General features: G+C 36.3%; 1 protein-coding gene across 1 annotated transcript in view; it reads right to left on the minus strand.

The window, feature by feature from the left end:
• IPO5 (importin 5) overlaps positions 1–15,250 on the minus strand; it is a 44,950-nt gene that overhangs the window by 14,238 nt on the left and 15,462 nt on the right. The window contains exons 7-18 of the mRNA XM_075526468.1: positions 14,179–14,301; positions 13,971–14,091; positions 10,253–10,340; positions 6,953–7,059; positions 4,477–4,601; positions 4,298–4,387; positions 4,017–4,190; positions 3,575–3,793; positions 2,236–2,319; positions 1,285–1,417; positions 1,063–1,184; positions 424–520 (exon numbers count right to left, since the gene is read on the minus strand). Of these exons, the coding sequence (XP_075382583.1) occupies positions 424–520; positions 1,063–1,184; positions 1,285–1,417; positions 2,236–2,319; positions 3,575–3,793; positions 4,017–4,190; positions 4,298–4,387; positions 4,477–4,601; positions 6,953–7,059; positions 10,253–10,340; positions 13,971–14,091; positions 14,179–14,301 (1,483 nt within the window). The remainder of the gene's footprint in view (positions 1–423; positions 521–1,062; positions 1,185–1,284; positions 1,418–2,235; positions 2,320–3,574; positions 3,794–4,016; positions 4,191–4,297; positions 4,388–4,476; positions 4,602–6,952; positions 7,060–10,252; positions 10,341–13,970; positions 14,092–14,178; positions 14,302–15,250) is intronic.

Raw genomic sequence — 15,250 nt, forward strand, 5'->3', positions numbered from 1 at the left:
TTGTTTTTTTTCTTTTTTTTTTCCTTTTAGTTACAGTCCAGTGCATTTGATTTCTTAATTAGATACAGATTACGATCATAGGAAAAGTAAACATTTTGCTATTTAAAAGTTTTTTCAAGCCTGTTTCAGGCTATGACAGAAAAGCTATTCAAGTTCTCCTTCACTTTGTTGGCACAAACATCACTTTCTCCACTATTTGCTTTTAACATTACAGACATGCTCATTTAAAAAGAAACTAACGGAAAAAGTAGCATACATTGCATAAAAGTGTGTAAAACAACATTCTCAGAAACAATTGCCGCTATAAAGCAACAGAATATTTTAACACTAACACTTTAAATTTATTTAGGAAAACAATAAGCAAGATTTTGATTCTTCCAAACTAAGTTTCCATTTTCACAGTAGAATTCATTAATAGGATATCATCATGGAAATAGAACTTCAACAAGGGAACCATCAGCTTTACAACTTGCTCTGTGTACTCCACGAATCCTTCTTTTAGCTCTTTCGCATAGCAAACCTGAAACACAAAGCATGGAAGTGCCACCTTTAAGGGAAAATACTGTTACTAATATTTTTCAACTCTGTAATGGTGAGAAAGATTGTTAGAAGTTTAAGATTTTTTAATTTATTATAAAAAACCAAAACAAAAACCCAACATGCAATAATCCATTTAGCTACCCCCTCCACTGTGGTATTTTAAGAAACCCTGACAGCAGCATCAGTTCTCACTCAGTACATGCATGTATTTTTTTCATGAGATTCAGAAACATCAATATTTGCAAAAAGGAACTACTCTTTAACATCTCCAATTCCTTAAAAGTTTTGCTAACAAAGGAAAGCTATCTATTCATCTTAAAAATTGAAGATCCAAACTAAAGAAACTATTTTTAATCAAGTAAAACACACACAAAGTGTCTGAAATTCAAACTTAACACTATCACCTGAAGACAAACAGAACTATTTCGTTTGATACTATAAAGAATATTTTCGTTACAGATTTTGGCTTCAGACTCGATTGTCCAGCAATGCATAGATCACCAAAAGCGTCCTATTACTCACCAGCATCTGGCATGCAGTTGCTTTTTCTTCAAGGCCCGCAGTTTTAATTCCAAAACTTTGCTGATCTCCTAGGTTTACAAATTCCCAACCATCATCATCACTCATATTCTCCATATCTTGTGCTGTTATAGAGGGAGGGTGGGAAAAAAAGAAAAATCTGGAAGTGCTACAAAAATCATTTATTTCAGTATTTTTTCAGGCAAAACATAATCTTAAACCTACTGTCTAAAAGAGCTACTTCAGGTTTAATGGATGCAGTCTTCATTAAAGGTCCCATGACAACAGGAAGGTACTGTTGAAATTCCTTTCCAAGAATTTTACACATTCTGGCCCATGCTGAGATCATATATGAAATCTATAAAAGAGAACAGAGTCAGAATTTTTATGTCCCACATTTTATTTTAATGCATGCTTAAAAGGAAAGCGTACAGGAAGAACATTATACACTAGGACTTTTTAAAAGAATTTGTCAGCAGTGCATAAAAACTTATTTCAAAGAGAACTCGTCCAATATGCAATCCATATAAAAATGCATCTTCAAAAGACCTGTCCCAAGTCTTTACTTGTAACAACGCATTGACAGTACCTCTGACCGAAGTTGCTATACATGTAAAAATGTGACAGTATAAGATGTACTTGTGATGTAATCATGACTGTCTTGAAAAGTAAATTTCTTTCTCAAATGAATGATTCCCTGAATTTAAATGATACTTCTGAGCCACATTCCTGAAAATAGCAAATAGAGCAAAAAATAGAGTGCAGCACTCTATTTTTCAGAGGAGTATTTGTTTTCAGATGCACAAGTCAAAATAGCTCTCCACTCATTAGAACAGCTGTCTAACAAGTCTTGTTGAACTATTTATAAGAAGGTGACAGTGAGGGAATAGGTCATACAATGCCAAACAAAGTAGTTACTAATAGACAAGGAATGATTACCCACATGCTGAAATTTCTTCAGCAAATATAGGTCCTGGAAGTCTCATTTCCTAAACACAGTTCTGTGGAAGATTGTAAGGCCATCTTAGGGCAATTGACCACAATTTTTGTAAGACATGTTGAACAATTATTCTGAAGGTGTTATTACATGAGGGGGAAGAAAATGTGACATGTACAAAGAACATGTTTATTACTAACCTTTATAGCGTGTAGCTTATTGAGACAATTTTAACATACCTGTGGATCATCGTCTTCTAGATCACTGAAGTCTGTTTGTGTCTTCAATAAGAGCTGCATTACATCTGATGCATCCTGCATAAACTAGAGAGAGGAAACAACTATGTTTTTAAAGGCAAATTAAAAGGGAACGTTTCTGAGACTTAACACCAAACAATTTAGGTGAGCATTTATGTCCAACACACTATCAAGACACAAGTTGAAGCTGGAAAAAGACTGAAATGTGGATAGAAGGGAAAACACAAGTTCTTTTTCTGGAAGTATCACCAAGTCATTTTTGTCTTAGGCTTCACTGTACCTCTACTCAGACATTTGAAAGCAGAGGACTATCCAAATAAAACATGTCATAAATAAATACTAATACTCACAAAACATAATCTGACAATTCTAACTTCCCCAGATACCCTCCTTACTATTTTGACTTCTTTATGAAACTGGGATAAAAGTTGACAGCATGAGCTACTTACTCATGTGCTAGTAATATTTTAGGTCACATCAGAAGCCTCAATGATGTTACACCTATCCTCTTTTCACTCCTGACATTGCCAGTAGTCCTCCAAGAATAATTTATTAAACATTAGCTAGGTTTAAAATCTGTTTAAATTTAGTTGCATGAATGGTAAGTTTACTGGTAGTCCTTCTAAGTCAAAGGAAAGGGCTGATAATTTGGGGGCTATTAGTATTTTCGTACTGTGTACCTCACATTATTTTACTTCGAAGTGTGATTTTCTATTTTCTTCACTCAATAAAATGAGAATCTGTAAACCGTAATGCAAAGTTGCTATGAGAACATCACTTAAGACTCTTACATAGTTCTTCACAGTTGTTTCTCGGTACTTTTAGAGAGACACATTTTAAGCAACTTACCATCAACAAAACCCCCTGCTAAATACATCAAGCCTCATGACAAACAAGTACTTCAAGTTCTATTACAAGCACATTTAAACTTTTTCAGGCATCCACATATAGAAAACAATGCTAAGTTTCCTTTTAACTACATACATTTTACCTGCCATTCTGACACTGCCTAAAAGAGATGCTCCAGTATTTCTCTTAAGGCAAAAAAAACCAAAAAGGAAGAAAAAAATGCTTGTTTTCAACATTGTTCAATCTGACAAGAATAACTTAAGCTGTAATATTTTAATAAGATTCTATTCTGAATTTGTAAATCTAAATAGCAAGACAGTTACCTCAGAAATGAAAACATGAAGACAAACATAGAAATCAGCAACAACATAGTTCTATGTTAACAAGTGAATATATTAATTCAGTGTTAACACCGCAGAAAACAAAGGTGCTTTAAAATATATTTAGACCATTAGATAAGACCTAAGCTTACCTTTTCTTTACCAACAGCAAGACCAATTAGGCTGATGCATTCAATAGTCTTTCCTCGTAAAAGTCTTAATTCCTTCTGAACAGCATTCTCAACAATGTGTTTTAAAGAGGGCATAAATAAGTCATAGTAGGGAACAAACTTCTCCTCTGCTGTATCTGCAACTGATGCAATTGAAGTCACAACTTGCTCCAAAACTAGCTTAGTGCCTTTCTGTATCAACTTGGAAAGAGGAAGAATAAAGCATTATATTTCTAAAGCACATATTTTACTTAAAAGCATGCCAAATCTAAAAAACTCTTGTATGTATCCTAATTCTTGTCAGTTTATAACAAGATCAGCAGATATGTCTACTGGCTTATTTCAGAGACCTTAGTTCAGCTAAACTTATTCTGGGTATGTGACAGATTACCCTCCGTGAAGCAATTTGTTCAGTATATTATACCTCTTGTAATTTTATCACCATAGTGGAATGAAGGTGCTTCACTAGATTATCCAAATATGGGATAAGCAGTGACTTGGGACAATCCTCAGTGAAGTTTATGAGTGCTGCAGCTGCATGGGCTTGAACACGCTGGTTGCCTTGATCCTCCATGGTTTGCAGAAGAGCTGCTATCACCTGAAACAGAAGTGTTTATTTTCAGAAAAACAAGTTTCTGAAAGGGGCATAGTTTTACCACTTTTTCTTTTTTTTTTTTTTTTTTTTTGGACTATTCTACTACTTGCCTTCTCATGAAATTTCTTTTGAAAACCAGGTGCGAAGTCAGTTGCCATTTGTCCGATAGCATTACAAGCGGCATATCTTACTCTTGGATGCTGAAAAAGTATTTCCCTCAAATAGTTAACAAGCAGTCATGAAAGCAGAAATGAAAACATTTTGAAATAATTAATTGAATTAGACTCACAGGATCCTGAAGGAATAGCAAAACAAAATTAACTATCTCATTTAAAATTCCCTCCATCTGTTGGTGGCAACCTTCTCCAATGGCTGAGAGTGCCATCAAGCCAGCATGCCTGTATTTCCAGTCAGCTACAGACGAGTAAAAAGAAAATAAATATATATTATTAATTTTGGAAACTACAAAGCACCACAAAGATAAATCACCTTTTTGAGGGGATGGGACAGGAGGAGGAAGACTGAGAATAGGACAGGGAAAGGAAATTGATGCATCTACTTGATTTGTTAAATAATTTTCACTTTTCCTCACACATACTTCCAGAGATGCACAAAAATTCGAGTATCTAATCCAGGCCAAATCCAGACCTAGAAAAAAGAATTCTAAAATGCTGATACGAGTATGTACATGGTACTAAAACCTAGGAACTGCATTTTCATTAAATGAGCTAATCAGGGAAACATCAAGACAGTATTTCTTCTGCCCCCCCCCCCCCCCCCCCCTTTTTTTTTAATGATATCGAAACAGCCTATACCTTCCTCTTTAGGTGAGGAAGGGGAAAAGGTCTACTGAACCAAACAATATCTAAATTTAAAACAAATAAATAATCAGAACTAAACTTTTCAGCAGTCTCCTCAAGACTGTTTAAGAACAGTAACATTCCATTTAGGGATGTAAAGCTTTCCTTCCCTCCAAGTCCTATTAGCTTATTCTCAGGCTAGTGGGTATTGTTGAAATGGATCTTTCACATCCCTCTCCTTTTTCTTTAGGCCAGGGAAACATATGAGAAACTCCAATTTCTTTTATTTATTTATTTTTACAAAATTTTTCTCTGTGCTAGAAACCATGGGGATTACAGAAAAGAAAACCAGAAGAACAAACAGGTTTATCAAATGACCTGTGGGAAAGACATGCAACAGAACTTCTTTCCCTAAATAATGCAAGATTTCGTTATTGCTGGTAATGTATTAAATTCCTGGAATGGAGAACACCGCAGTTCAGAGCATTGGAATCCTGACACTTAAGCTTCTGTTTGATCAGGATGAGATGAAATATCATCTTGACAGAAGGTACAGTGAAGAAGGTGTTTATTTTGCTGCTATTTAAGTTCATTGGATGTTCCTAGTTAAGCCTGCACCTCTTGTTACTCTCACTGTATTACTATTAGCATGCATTCCAGACTTGAAATTAATGATACTGCAAAATGAAATGCAATCATGTTTGGACCATCTGGCTACCCAATCCAAACCCAGAAATTTTACATTATTTCAGTAAACATTTGTGAGAAGAGCGGTGGAGATAGAAGAAGGGAAAGTTTGATTTCTGAGAGTATCAATAATGTTTTAATCTAAATGTCTTCATCTTTCCCCCCAACTCCCTACCAATGAGAGCCTCTGAACCAAACAATATCTCCTGCATTTTCCTTTTCCAAAGAGAGGTTACGGAAAGCTCTGACCCAGCAGAGAGCAAGCATCAGGCATCAACTGCATGACTTCTCCCCTTCACAGGAGTCAGGTCTTACAGCCACTGAACTCCACATCTTTCTGTGGGTACTACAAAACTAGGTATTTGCCAGCCTTGAAGCTATTAACATTGGAAGAGTCAGGTTAACCTGTTTGCAAAATAAAACTTTCTTTACCAAAAAACTTGAAACAGACTTTATAAGTGTTCACACTCTGCAGGTGGTACCTTGAGTAGCTTTATATTCCATATCCAATATGGTGACAATCTTTTTTGGACTGGGATTTAAATCATTAAAATAGGAAAAGTACCCAGAACTTTGCATTATCTTCTATTTCAAAGGCTCAAAGCATAGGTCAATTGAAAGTGTATGTAGCAAACGCACAATTTTTTTTTGAATGGTTGCCTGAGCAAGCATTACAGGTATTTTAAGAGGAACAGAAGCATACAATGCAACTGATAAGAATATCAGCCAGCCTACCACAGATTTCTGTTGTATTTTGGTCCATCAAATTCCAGGAAAAAAAAAAGACCAAATTTTCCTGTATGAACTGCAATGTATTAAAATTTCACTTAAACGCAGCACTTCTGAAGAAACAAAAAAAATGAGCTACAGAATAGCAGGTGGCAGTTTAGGCACACTTAAGGTACTGTGGGGCATTGTATATTGATTTAGAGAGAACATTACAAAGTAAGAAAAAAAGTCTTGCTTTATTTATATTTAATTCACAGACTGAGTTTAAAAAAAAATGTACTGTTTTGGTTTTGATATCTCCATTCAGCTGCCCATGGTCCAGCAAAAAGTTGTAATGCACTGTACAGAACTTTAATAAAACCCAGTTTAAGAAAAGGTATAAACTTCCAAGGTTCACAGCATTTACAGTTTTTGCTGCTGAAATCAAAAGTGGAAGTGTATAAAATATATTAAGTAGCTAAACAGGAAGATTTAAGAGGTATCCAAGTTCCTAGAAAGGATAGAATTGTAAAAAAAAAAAAAAAAAAAAAAAAAAAAGCTGTTACTTACGATTCTGAAGCATTTGCATAATATGTTCTTTAATCATAGGTAAAACAAGTTTTCCTCCAAGGCCACATGCCATCCTGTCCAGTGCACTCTCACCAGCAACTGCATTGCTAAATATCAGTTACAGAAATATCAATGGTTTGATATCTACAATAAAACAAACAGTCCAAGAGAGCACAGAATTGCCCTTTCCTGCAGTTCTAGTCTTCAACTTTTGCCATCTGAAAACACACGAGCCTCCGTAAGTAAATAAAGCATACCCAAATGTAAAAGCACACGTACCACAGATGCTTTGGTTACAAAATAATTATTTACCCCCTGCTTAAATGTTTGTTTTCTGTAGCCCATTGAATAAGTCTCGTACCAGAGAAACTTGGGCCTTACTTGCACTGAAGGTACAGACTGAATTTTGCAACAATTACACATACCTAGAAAACTGTAAACTAAATTTGCAATGAATTAAGTAGTAATACTGTCCAGTGTCTTTTTGTCATGAGAACACAAACCAGTTCAGACTTGCTATAAATCAGGTGAACCAGCAGAATTCAAGCTTTAGCACGTAAGAGACCTTTCCTGCATGGCTGCCGTACCAGTACTCTACTCTAGTAGCATGTTCTCTTGCCAGTGACTTGGGCAGAAAACATCCAGTCCAGCTGAGGAATTTGTGACTCTCAGCCAGTTCCAGAAGTGAGAATAGCCAAAGATTATCTGTGTAAGGTGACTTGTTCCACCCAATAGAATTATTCCCTACAGAAAAGCAAAAAAGTTTCCAGGACACAGCTGACTACTGTTACAGTCTGGGTATGGCTACAACTGTAATAACTCAAGGTTATTACAGTCCATCCTAGACACCCATGCTGATGGAAAAACTGAGTAATGGTTCAGAAAGAGGTGAATCTCCCTCTTCTTTCAAGTATCAGTCAGCTGGGTCAGAAATAGAGGTCTTCCAACTATTATGCTTGAATCACCAGGTCTCATTACAAACCATAAACAGTCTAGAAACTCACACGCTATGAACAAAGGTGTTTGCACAAAGATATTGACAGTATTGTACTTGTTCTTCAGATTAGTCATGTTAAGACAAACAGGAGCATCACCAGCAGGACAACAGAGCATGGGCACACAGGTTTAGATTGGAGCACACTCACTGAAGTTAATGGCAACTTTCATCTGAAATGACATTCCTTGAGCTCTTTCCTTCCACCATTAATTCATACATTCAATTTGAGGAAATAAAGATAGTATATCTTAGAAAAAATGACCACACACCTCCCTGCAATGTTTGCAAGGCTTTTGCCAGGAAAAGAGGAAGTTGGATTAACCTTTACCTCCTTTAGAATCTCACTGCTCTATGAAGTCAGAGCAACAAAAAACTGGAAATGCTAAAATATTCCCTTATGCTTTTGTGTAGCCTGACTCACATCCCCCTTAGTCAGATCCAAACACACCCTAACTAGGCTATAGCCTGATGATCATTATCCTGTTTCTTGGACTGCACAGAAATTCCAGTCTTCTTATATAGCTATAAAGACTCAAGCACCAGAAGAGGTTAGCATGCACATCAGCTTATCAACAGCTCTCCACAAAGGTGAACTTCAGCGGTGGGAAACACATAGTAACATGAGTGAACCTGCTAAAAGAAAAAACTAACACCACACACACAATCACCAGAGACCAGCTGATGTCCAGTATTTTGTGTCTAAAGACTCAAGCTCTACTATTACTTGGAGGGCCAGAGGAGCTATGTTTCTCCTTTAGGCTAAGGTTGGTGAGCATAACTGGTTTTCTGATCTTTGCTCCCTCTACTTGCAACTTGTAACAAAAAAGGAAAACTTTCACTCTAAAAACCATAGGCAGCTAACTTGTATTTAGAAGAACAAAGTTACTCTGCTGACAATAAAGAGAAATTGGCATGCCTCAAGGGGATGATTCAGAGTACTTACTAAGCTGCCTAAAGCAGCCCATTTGAATAAACTTCCACACCCTGAAAGGCTCGACGAGGATTTGAACTTTAATATTCTATTTCCCCTTGAAATTTAGCTGAATGAAAGATTCAAACACTTGACAAACCTGAATGCAGTGAGGTCTGACAGTTCTACCTGTATGGCAAAATTTCAAAGTTGAGGAAATGAAACAGGTTAAAAGGGTCTGGTCTGCCATGCGAGAGGGGGAAGAAAGGACAGCTTACTTTCAATTCCATAATCAAGGGGAACAAAAAAAACGTATTCCAAGTCAAGCAGAGATTAAACAGGTTCTTCCATAAATTCCTACATATCGGTTTTGCAAGTGTCTTTACATGCCTGATATCTAGTAGAAGTTGCTATACAGTTCAGTGGTAAATCAGCATCTCTTCTACTGCCTATCTTCCTATGAAGATCTCAAAGTGTTCTGTGACAAATTGTTTTGAAACACTAATTACATTTGAGTCTTCAAGGAGATGCCAGATGTGGCAAAAAGTGTCTCAACTGGTAAATGAACATCCGTGTCTTTACATAAGTGTGGAGATTGTCATCTCCTGCACGTATTTCTGCCTTCTTCTACTTCATTCTAACTGTATTTGGACAAGAGCAGATGTAACAGGATGCTGTAGACAAACCACTGTCGTTCTAGTGAAAAGTTGGAGCAAGCTACAAAGCATGCAGGAATAAGCAAATCAGAACGACTGGACATCTTTAGTAGATCTTTCTCACCCAAGACACAACAAGATAAGCTACTGCTAGCCATTCCAAGGGATTTAAAAGAATGGCAAAATTGTAATATATTTGAGCTAGATGAAATCCAGCAAGGAATTCCACTATGCATTCTGATGTCATTTAAAGGTAGGCAGCTTTTTTCTTTAACACCACCTTTCCAAGTGTATAGATACAGAAAAATATGAAGAGATTGGTTGTAGATGATTAAACAGGTCAGTATCCTTCAGCTTTGGTGCCAGCTAACTTCATGATAAGCCCTCAATTTAAAGGGTTAGGAGCACTGACTTCTGAACTGAGTAACATAAATGACAGAAGAAACAAAAATTTGAAAAGTTGAAACAGACAAGAGGACATGCAACTTGTAAAAGTAAATTACAGCAATACACAAATACTGAAAGAATTTACTTATTAGCTGAACAGTACCTAAATAACCTATATATAAACTGTCTGAGAAGTCATATATACTGCTCATGACTGAAGGAACAAAATCAGAAGAGTTACTTGAGTAAAGAAAAAGTAATGCACTGCAGTCATTTGCATCCTGCACTTAAAATCTGCCTTTAGCCATACAGTCTTGAAAATATATTGAAACAACTAGTTTCATAATTACCTGTCAAAGTCATCATCTTCAAGCTCATCTGCATTTGCCCAATCTTCATCTTCTTCCAAGTCAACCATCATTGCTAACATCTGAGGAACTTAAAAAAAAAAAAGTTTTAAACTCAGGTTGCTTTCTTAAAATAGATTCTCAAATAACAAGCATAAAATTTAAGTTCTCTCCTTTCAAAAAATCATTGAAGAAAAAACCTCTTCTTCCAGTAGCAGATAGCCAAGTCTGTCAAACTGCATCAGCCAATAATTCAGAATAGATTTTCAGAAGAGTATTTTCAGAACATTCAAATCAAGAAAAAAAAGAAAGTTGTGTATTTCTTACCAAGACTCATAGTACAACGTAAGATTTTTTTTTTTTTAGATCATGGAAGATTGTAAAAAGTCAATTCCTTAATAAAGCCTAAGTTCCTTGAAAGAGTTAAAATAGTATTATATGCTTTAAGAACTCAGATATACTTCATTCATTTTACTGAAACTCTGACATCATCTTTTGAACATCTACTGATGAAAGAGACTACATTCATTATAGAAGAATACTCAACTCTTAGTTTTACTACCATCATAAATTTTGTTAACTATATCTACAGTGGTCACTTAGCATAAAGCTTTACTTTTGCAATAAGGTAATGGTTTAGAACACGAGATTTTTCCCCCACTTAATGTAAACTTTTGTTTTGTATCATGAAAATATCTTGCACATAATCTACCAGTTTTCTACTTCTACCTCTGTAGATGATTCTGTCTGCTCTTCTCAGTATAAGTCTTTATAAAGACTATTGCACAATCTTTATCATAGCATTCAACTACTATGCAATAAGCAACACCTATTCTTCCGAGTTGTTCTCACAGGAGGAAGGAGTGCAGTGATTTGTCCATTGTAAGCCTGCCTGCTCCTGTGCACTTCAGAAGCCCAAGGGGTGAAAAGTATACCTTGCACTTTCAGAGCAAAGTAAGGTGCTCTTAAGTATTCTTTACTTTGTATTACACTAACTGCTCAGCGCAGTCATTTGAATTCAACATCATTTATGCAAAAGTGCTTCACTTTGCCCTGGAAACAAAAGTTTTCAGTCAAATACTCAACCTTTGAGCTTTAAGAACCTTTTTAGGACAGTCTACCACATATCTTGAAGACAGGCATCACAGTTAACTGTCCTTTACAGCAACCTAGCTCAAAAACTAGTACGCATACAGTAGTCCATGCTGCTGATGAGATCTACTGCAACTGATTAGGTATACTGCAACTGGTGAATTTCATAATATACTTACACTACTGTATCTACGATAGAGGCATGACCCTAAGCAAACTCACCTCACCATACATCTGGACAGATGAGAAACTTCTGGTCATTGCTCACTGACAGCATTGTGGGGCAAGTATCAAGAAAAGATCAAATTATGGATTGATTTGCTTGACGTAGCTATGTATTTTCAACCAGAGATATACCACGGCTGCAAAAACCTTCAGAGCACTTTTATACACATATCAAGATAACTTAATGGACACCATAAACTCTCTAGCATGATGCCCACGTCAGAATTCTGTATACTTACTAGTCACTGAAAATAATTTCCTGAAAACAAAAAAAGTATTATAGCCCAGAAGCTTTTCAGACACAGACACTCATAAGCACACACATGAAAACGATGTATCGTCACACCTCTGAAATATGGAAGTCAACATCCATCTGCCACAAATGCTACGCAGTTTCAAAAACTGATGTCATAGTGTTCGTTGCTACTAACAAGCAAGGCTGAGAACAAACAGTCATCCAAAGCTGTCTGGCCATCATTATATCTAGAACCTGCAAAAACTTGTAAACATGTTGTTTCTTCTTGATGTTTAATATGAATGTGGTGGCCAGTAAGTATAGTTTCACAAAGAATTTTTTTAAAATGTAGAGTTGTGCATTAAAGTTTCAACACTGTCCCAACAAGCCCTCAAAATTTAATTATTGCCAATATATAGGCTGTTTACAAATAAGTTAAGGATAAGCCCACTAAGCCTGCTTCTTGTCAGAGCATACCATGACTCTCCATTTTCTGGAGACTGAGCAAAACTACAGCCAAAGATAGGCTGCAGCTCTAATTTCTAGGGAAAGAGCAATAAAACACTCTTATCTTGAATACTGAGATCAAGGAGGGAAGTCTGAACCCAAATGGAATTCCTGAGCAGGTAACTGGTACACAGGATGCAGACTTACTCCTAAATCAGCATCATGTTCAGTAAAACCAGCATAAGATGACAGTTCTGCCTAAGACACAGTTCTAGTTGTGAGGATCAAGTGATCCAGCAATTTTTTAGTTGAATGAAAACAGAAGGCCTTTTAAACTAAGGAACAAAACCAAGACAAAAGCAATCCTTTTTGGCTACCTTTTTATCATTCTCTGAACATAACTGCTTTACAACCTCTGCAAAATAAATGTCTTTTACCTTCGTGATTCATTAATATTAAGAGCAATTTTACAATGGGTTGCAAACCAAAGGCATTTCATTCCCACATGGTGCCTTATCTTAATACAGTATCTTAATACAAATATTTCATTCCTAAACAGCAACTAGCAACCCAATATAAAAGTAATACATTCTAAAGAGATATGAGGTACTTCTCCACTATGCTGCCTGACCAGATAAGAAGCTTGTAATGATTTGGGGGACAGCAAGTGTCAAGCATTAATATTCCTAACAGGCTACAGGATAGAGTGAAAACACAGCATTCTAAACATTTTCAAATTTCAAAATATATTCTAAAAGAATTTGTTCTTTAAAAAACTATTCTACAAGTAAACAAAACTTCTAGTCAATAGTTTAAACACTTAAGCCAAGGAGATCCATATTACAATATTTTCCAGAAGTTTTATGATTATTTTAGTGACATGCATATAGACAACTTTCCCCAGCCTGAGCACACAAGTAAAAAAAGTTTTAACAGACTGTCTTTATGCAAGTTTCAGAAAACAAGCAAGAATCTAGACAAATACAAGTGTGACGGGGAGGGAAAAGAATCCTTCCAAAAAGCAGGCTACACTGCTGTACCAGTACCCTGATCTACTCACAAAAAGGGTTTAAAAGGCAGAGAAATACCAGTGTGTACAGCACTGCTGCTGGGGCTGTCCAGAAGACAGTTATTTTAAGTATCTCAAATAATAATGCATGGTTTAAAAAGTGCCTCTCCAAAGAATTTACAATCCACATGTTAAATAAACTAACTAGACTATCTCTAAGTATTTATATAAGCATCTGATTTTTAATTCACAGCTTTAACTCAACACTGAAGCTCAACATGCATGCTGAATTCCTTCAGTTTTCAGTTGCCAGCACCACAGAGTATCTGGCCTACATACCAAACTTCAAACATAGAACTTCAGAACTAAATGCATTGACTTGTTTTTTGTTTTGTTTTTTTTTTTACAGTACAAATTTCCAAAGCCAGCAGAAAAGCATGAAAGTAGTATTTTCCTTGGAAACACCTAATGAAGAGTCTACTGTATTTTTATTCAAATTGTTGGTGGCTGCATAAGCACAGATTAATTTATGAAGAGTCATAATAAGAAGGGGGTTTCTCCATAAGAAAACTCAGTTCAGTGTCACCTAAAGTTATCAGCACCAGCAAACTCTTGAGTTAGACATGGTTTTGCCACTGACCACCTGCAAAGTCAGTTTAACACTGTAAAGGAAGACAAATTGTTTCAACAAAGCAAATGAGTAAAATACTTACTGGCTTGCGCAACAATGTTTGTATGCCTCCTCAGCATAGCAGCAGCAGTTTCTGACAAGGTCACAATTACTTCAAGCGCCAACTGACGCTGCATGTTACTGAGACTGGCATCTGCACACAACTACAATCCAGAAGATTAGAGCAAATGGTTAGAACAGAAGTTTTGGGGCTGAAAGAGTGATTTTTTAAAAAAAATTCCTAGCTTTACCTTCAGACTTAGTTGCAACGTAGGTTCTAAATGTGGTCGTAAATACTTGGGAACAGAATCTGCAATTTCTACAAGGGATTTCAGGACAGAATCATCATTTTGGTAGCAGGAATCATTTACAGCCTATGAAAGAGATAAGATGAAGATAAGATTAAATAAAAGCAACTAATGCTATGAATGGGACCACTGTTATAGAAGAAATTTGATTAACTGTATTCTTGTCTCTCTGAATAGTCTTGTTTAGCATTAGTGGCTTAGCATTAGTAACTAAAGTAGATGAAGCCTTAGGCTGCAAGAACTGGCAGAGAGTAACCTTTTTGATAAAACTCATGCTGCTAACAAAGAACTAGCTGAATCTGGCAGACACAAGTAGAAAGAAGAAGATAAGGACCAAGGAGACAATTCCAAGAGAATGAAGTAACTTCAGAAGAAGGCCAGCCCAGCAACACTGAAAACCAGTAAGAAATCAAGACACCACCGACCAGAATTAAGTGATTGGACTTGGGTAATGGGTGGTACGGGTATAATTGAGAGGTGTGAATTGGGGTAGGGGTCCCTCTCCAGAGGCACTCAGCTCAAGCTGTAACCTGAGAACTAATGAAAGACTAATAGGAAGCCTTCATTCAGACTTTGTATTTTCAGCAGGATCCTAGCGTCGGACCCTGCTACAGTGGCCAACCTGCGTAAATCCGTAACAATTACAAAGAGGTAACATGCAGCATCCAAAACTACAAGTTTTCTGCAAGTAAGTTATGGTTCACAATGTTATATGCCATCAATTTTGACCATTATTAGTTTAAATCTAACACAGTAGACAGACACTCAGAAAAAATTAAGGTCACACATCAGAGGCGCCAACATGCAAAACCACACACTATGTTTTGACAAGCACAACTTCAAAATGCATTTTAAATAAAGAAAAACTCCTCAAAGTAACTCTGACCAAAAGAAGGAAAATGAGGCTAACTCCTTTTTTCCCTGTTATGCGAGAACATCTTTGAATAGCTTACGTGTACAAACACCAGGAATCTCAAGATTAAATAATTTGTTTTTTTCCAGACAACTCTGGAGA

The sequence above is a fragment of the Mycteria americana genome, chromosome 1 (genome assembly GCF_035582795.1).
Source record: "Mycteria americana isolate JAX WOST 10 ecotype Jacksonville Zoo and Gardens chromosome 1, USCA_MyAme_1.0, whole genome shotgun sequence".
NCBI lineage: Eukaryota > Metazoa > Chordata > Aves > Ciconiiformes > Ciconiidae > Mycteria > Mycteria americana.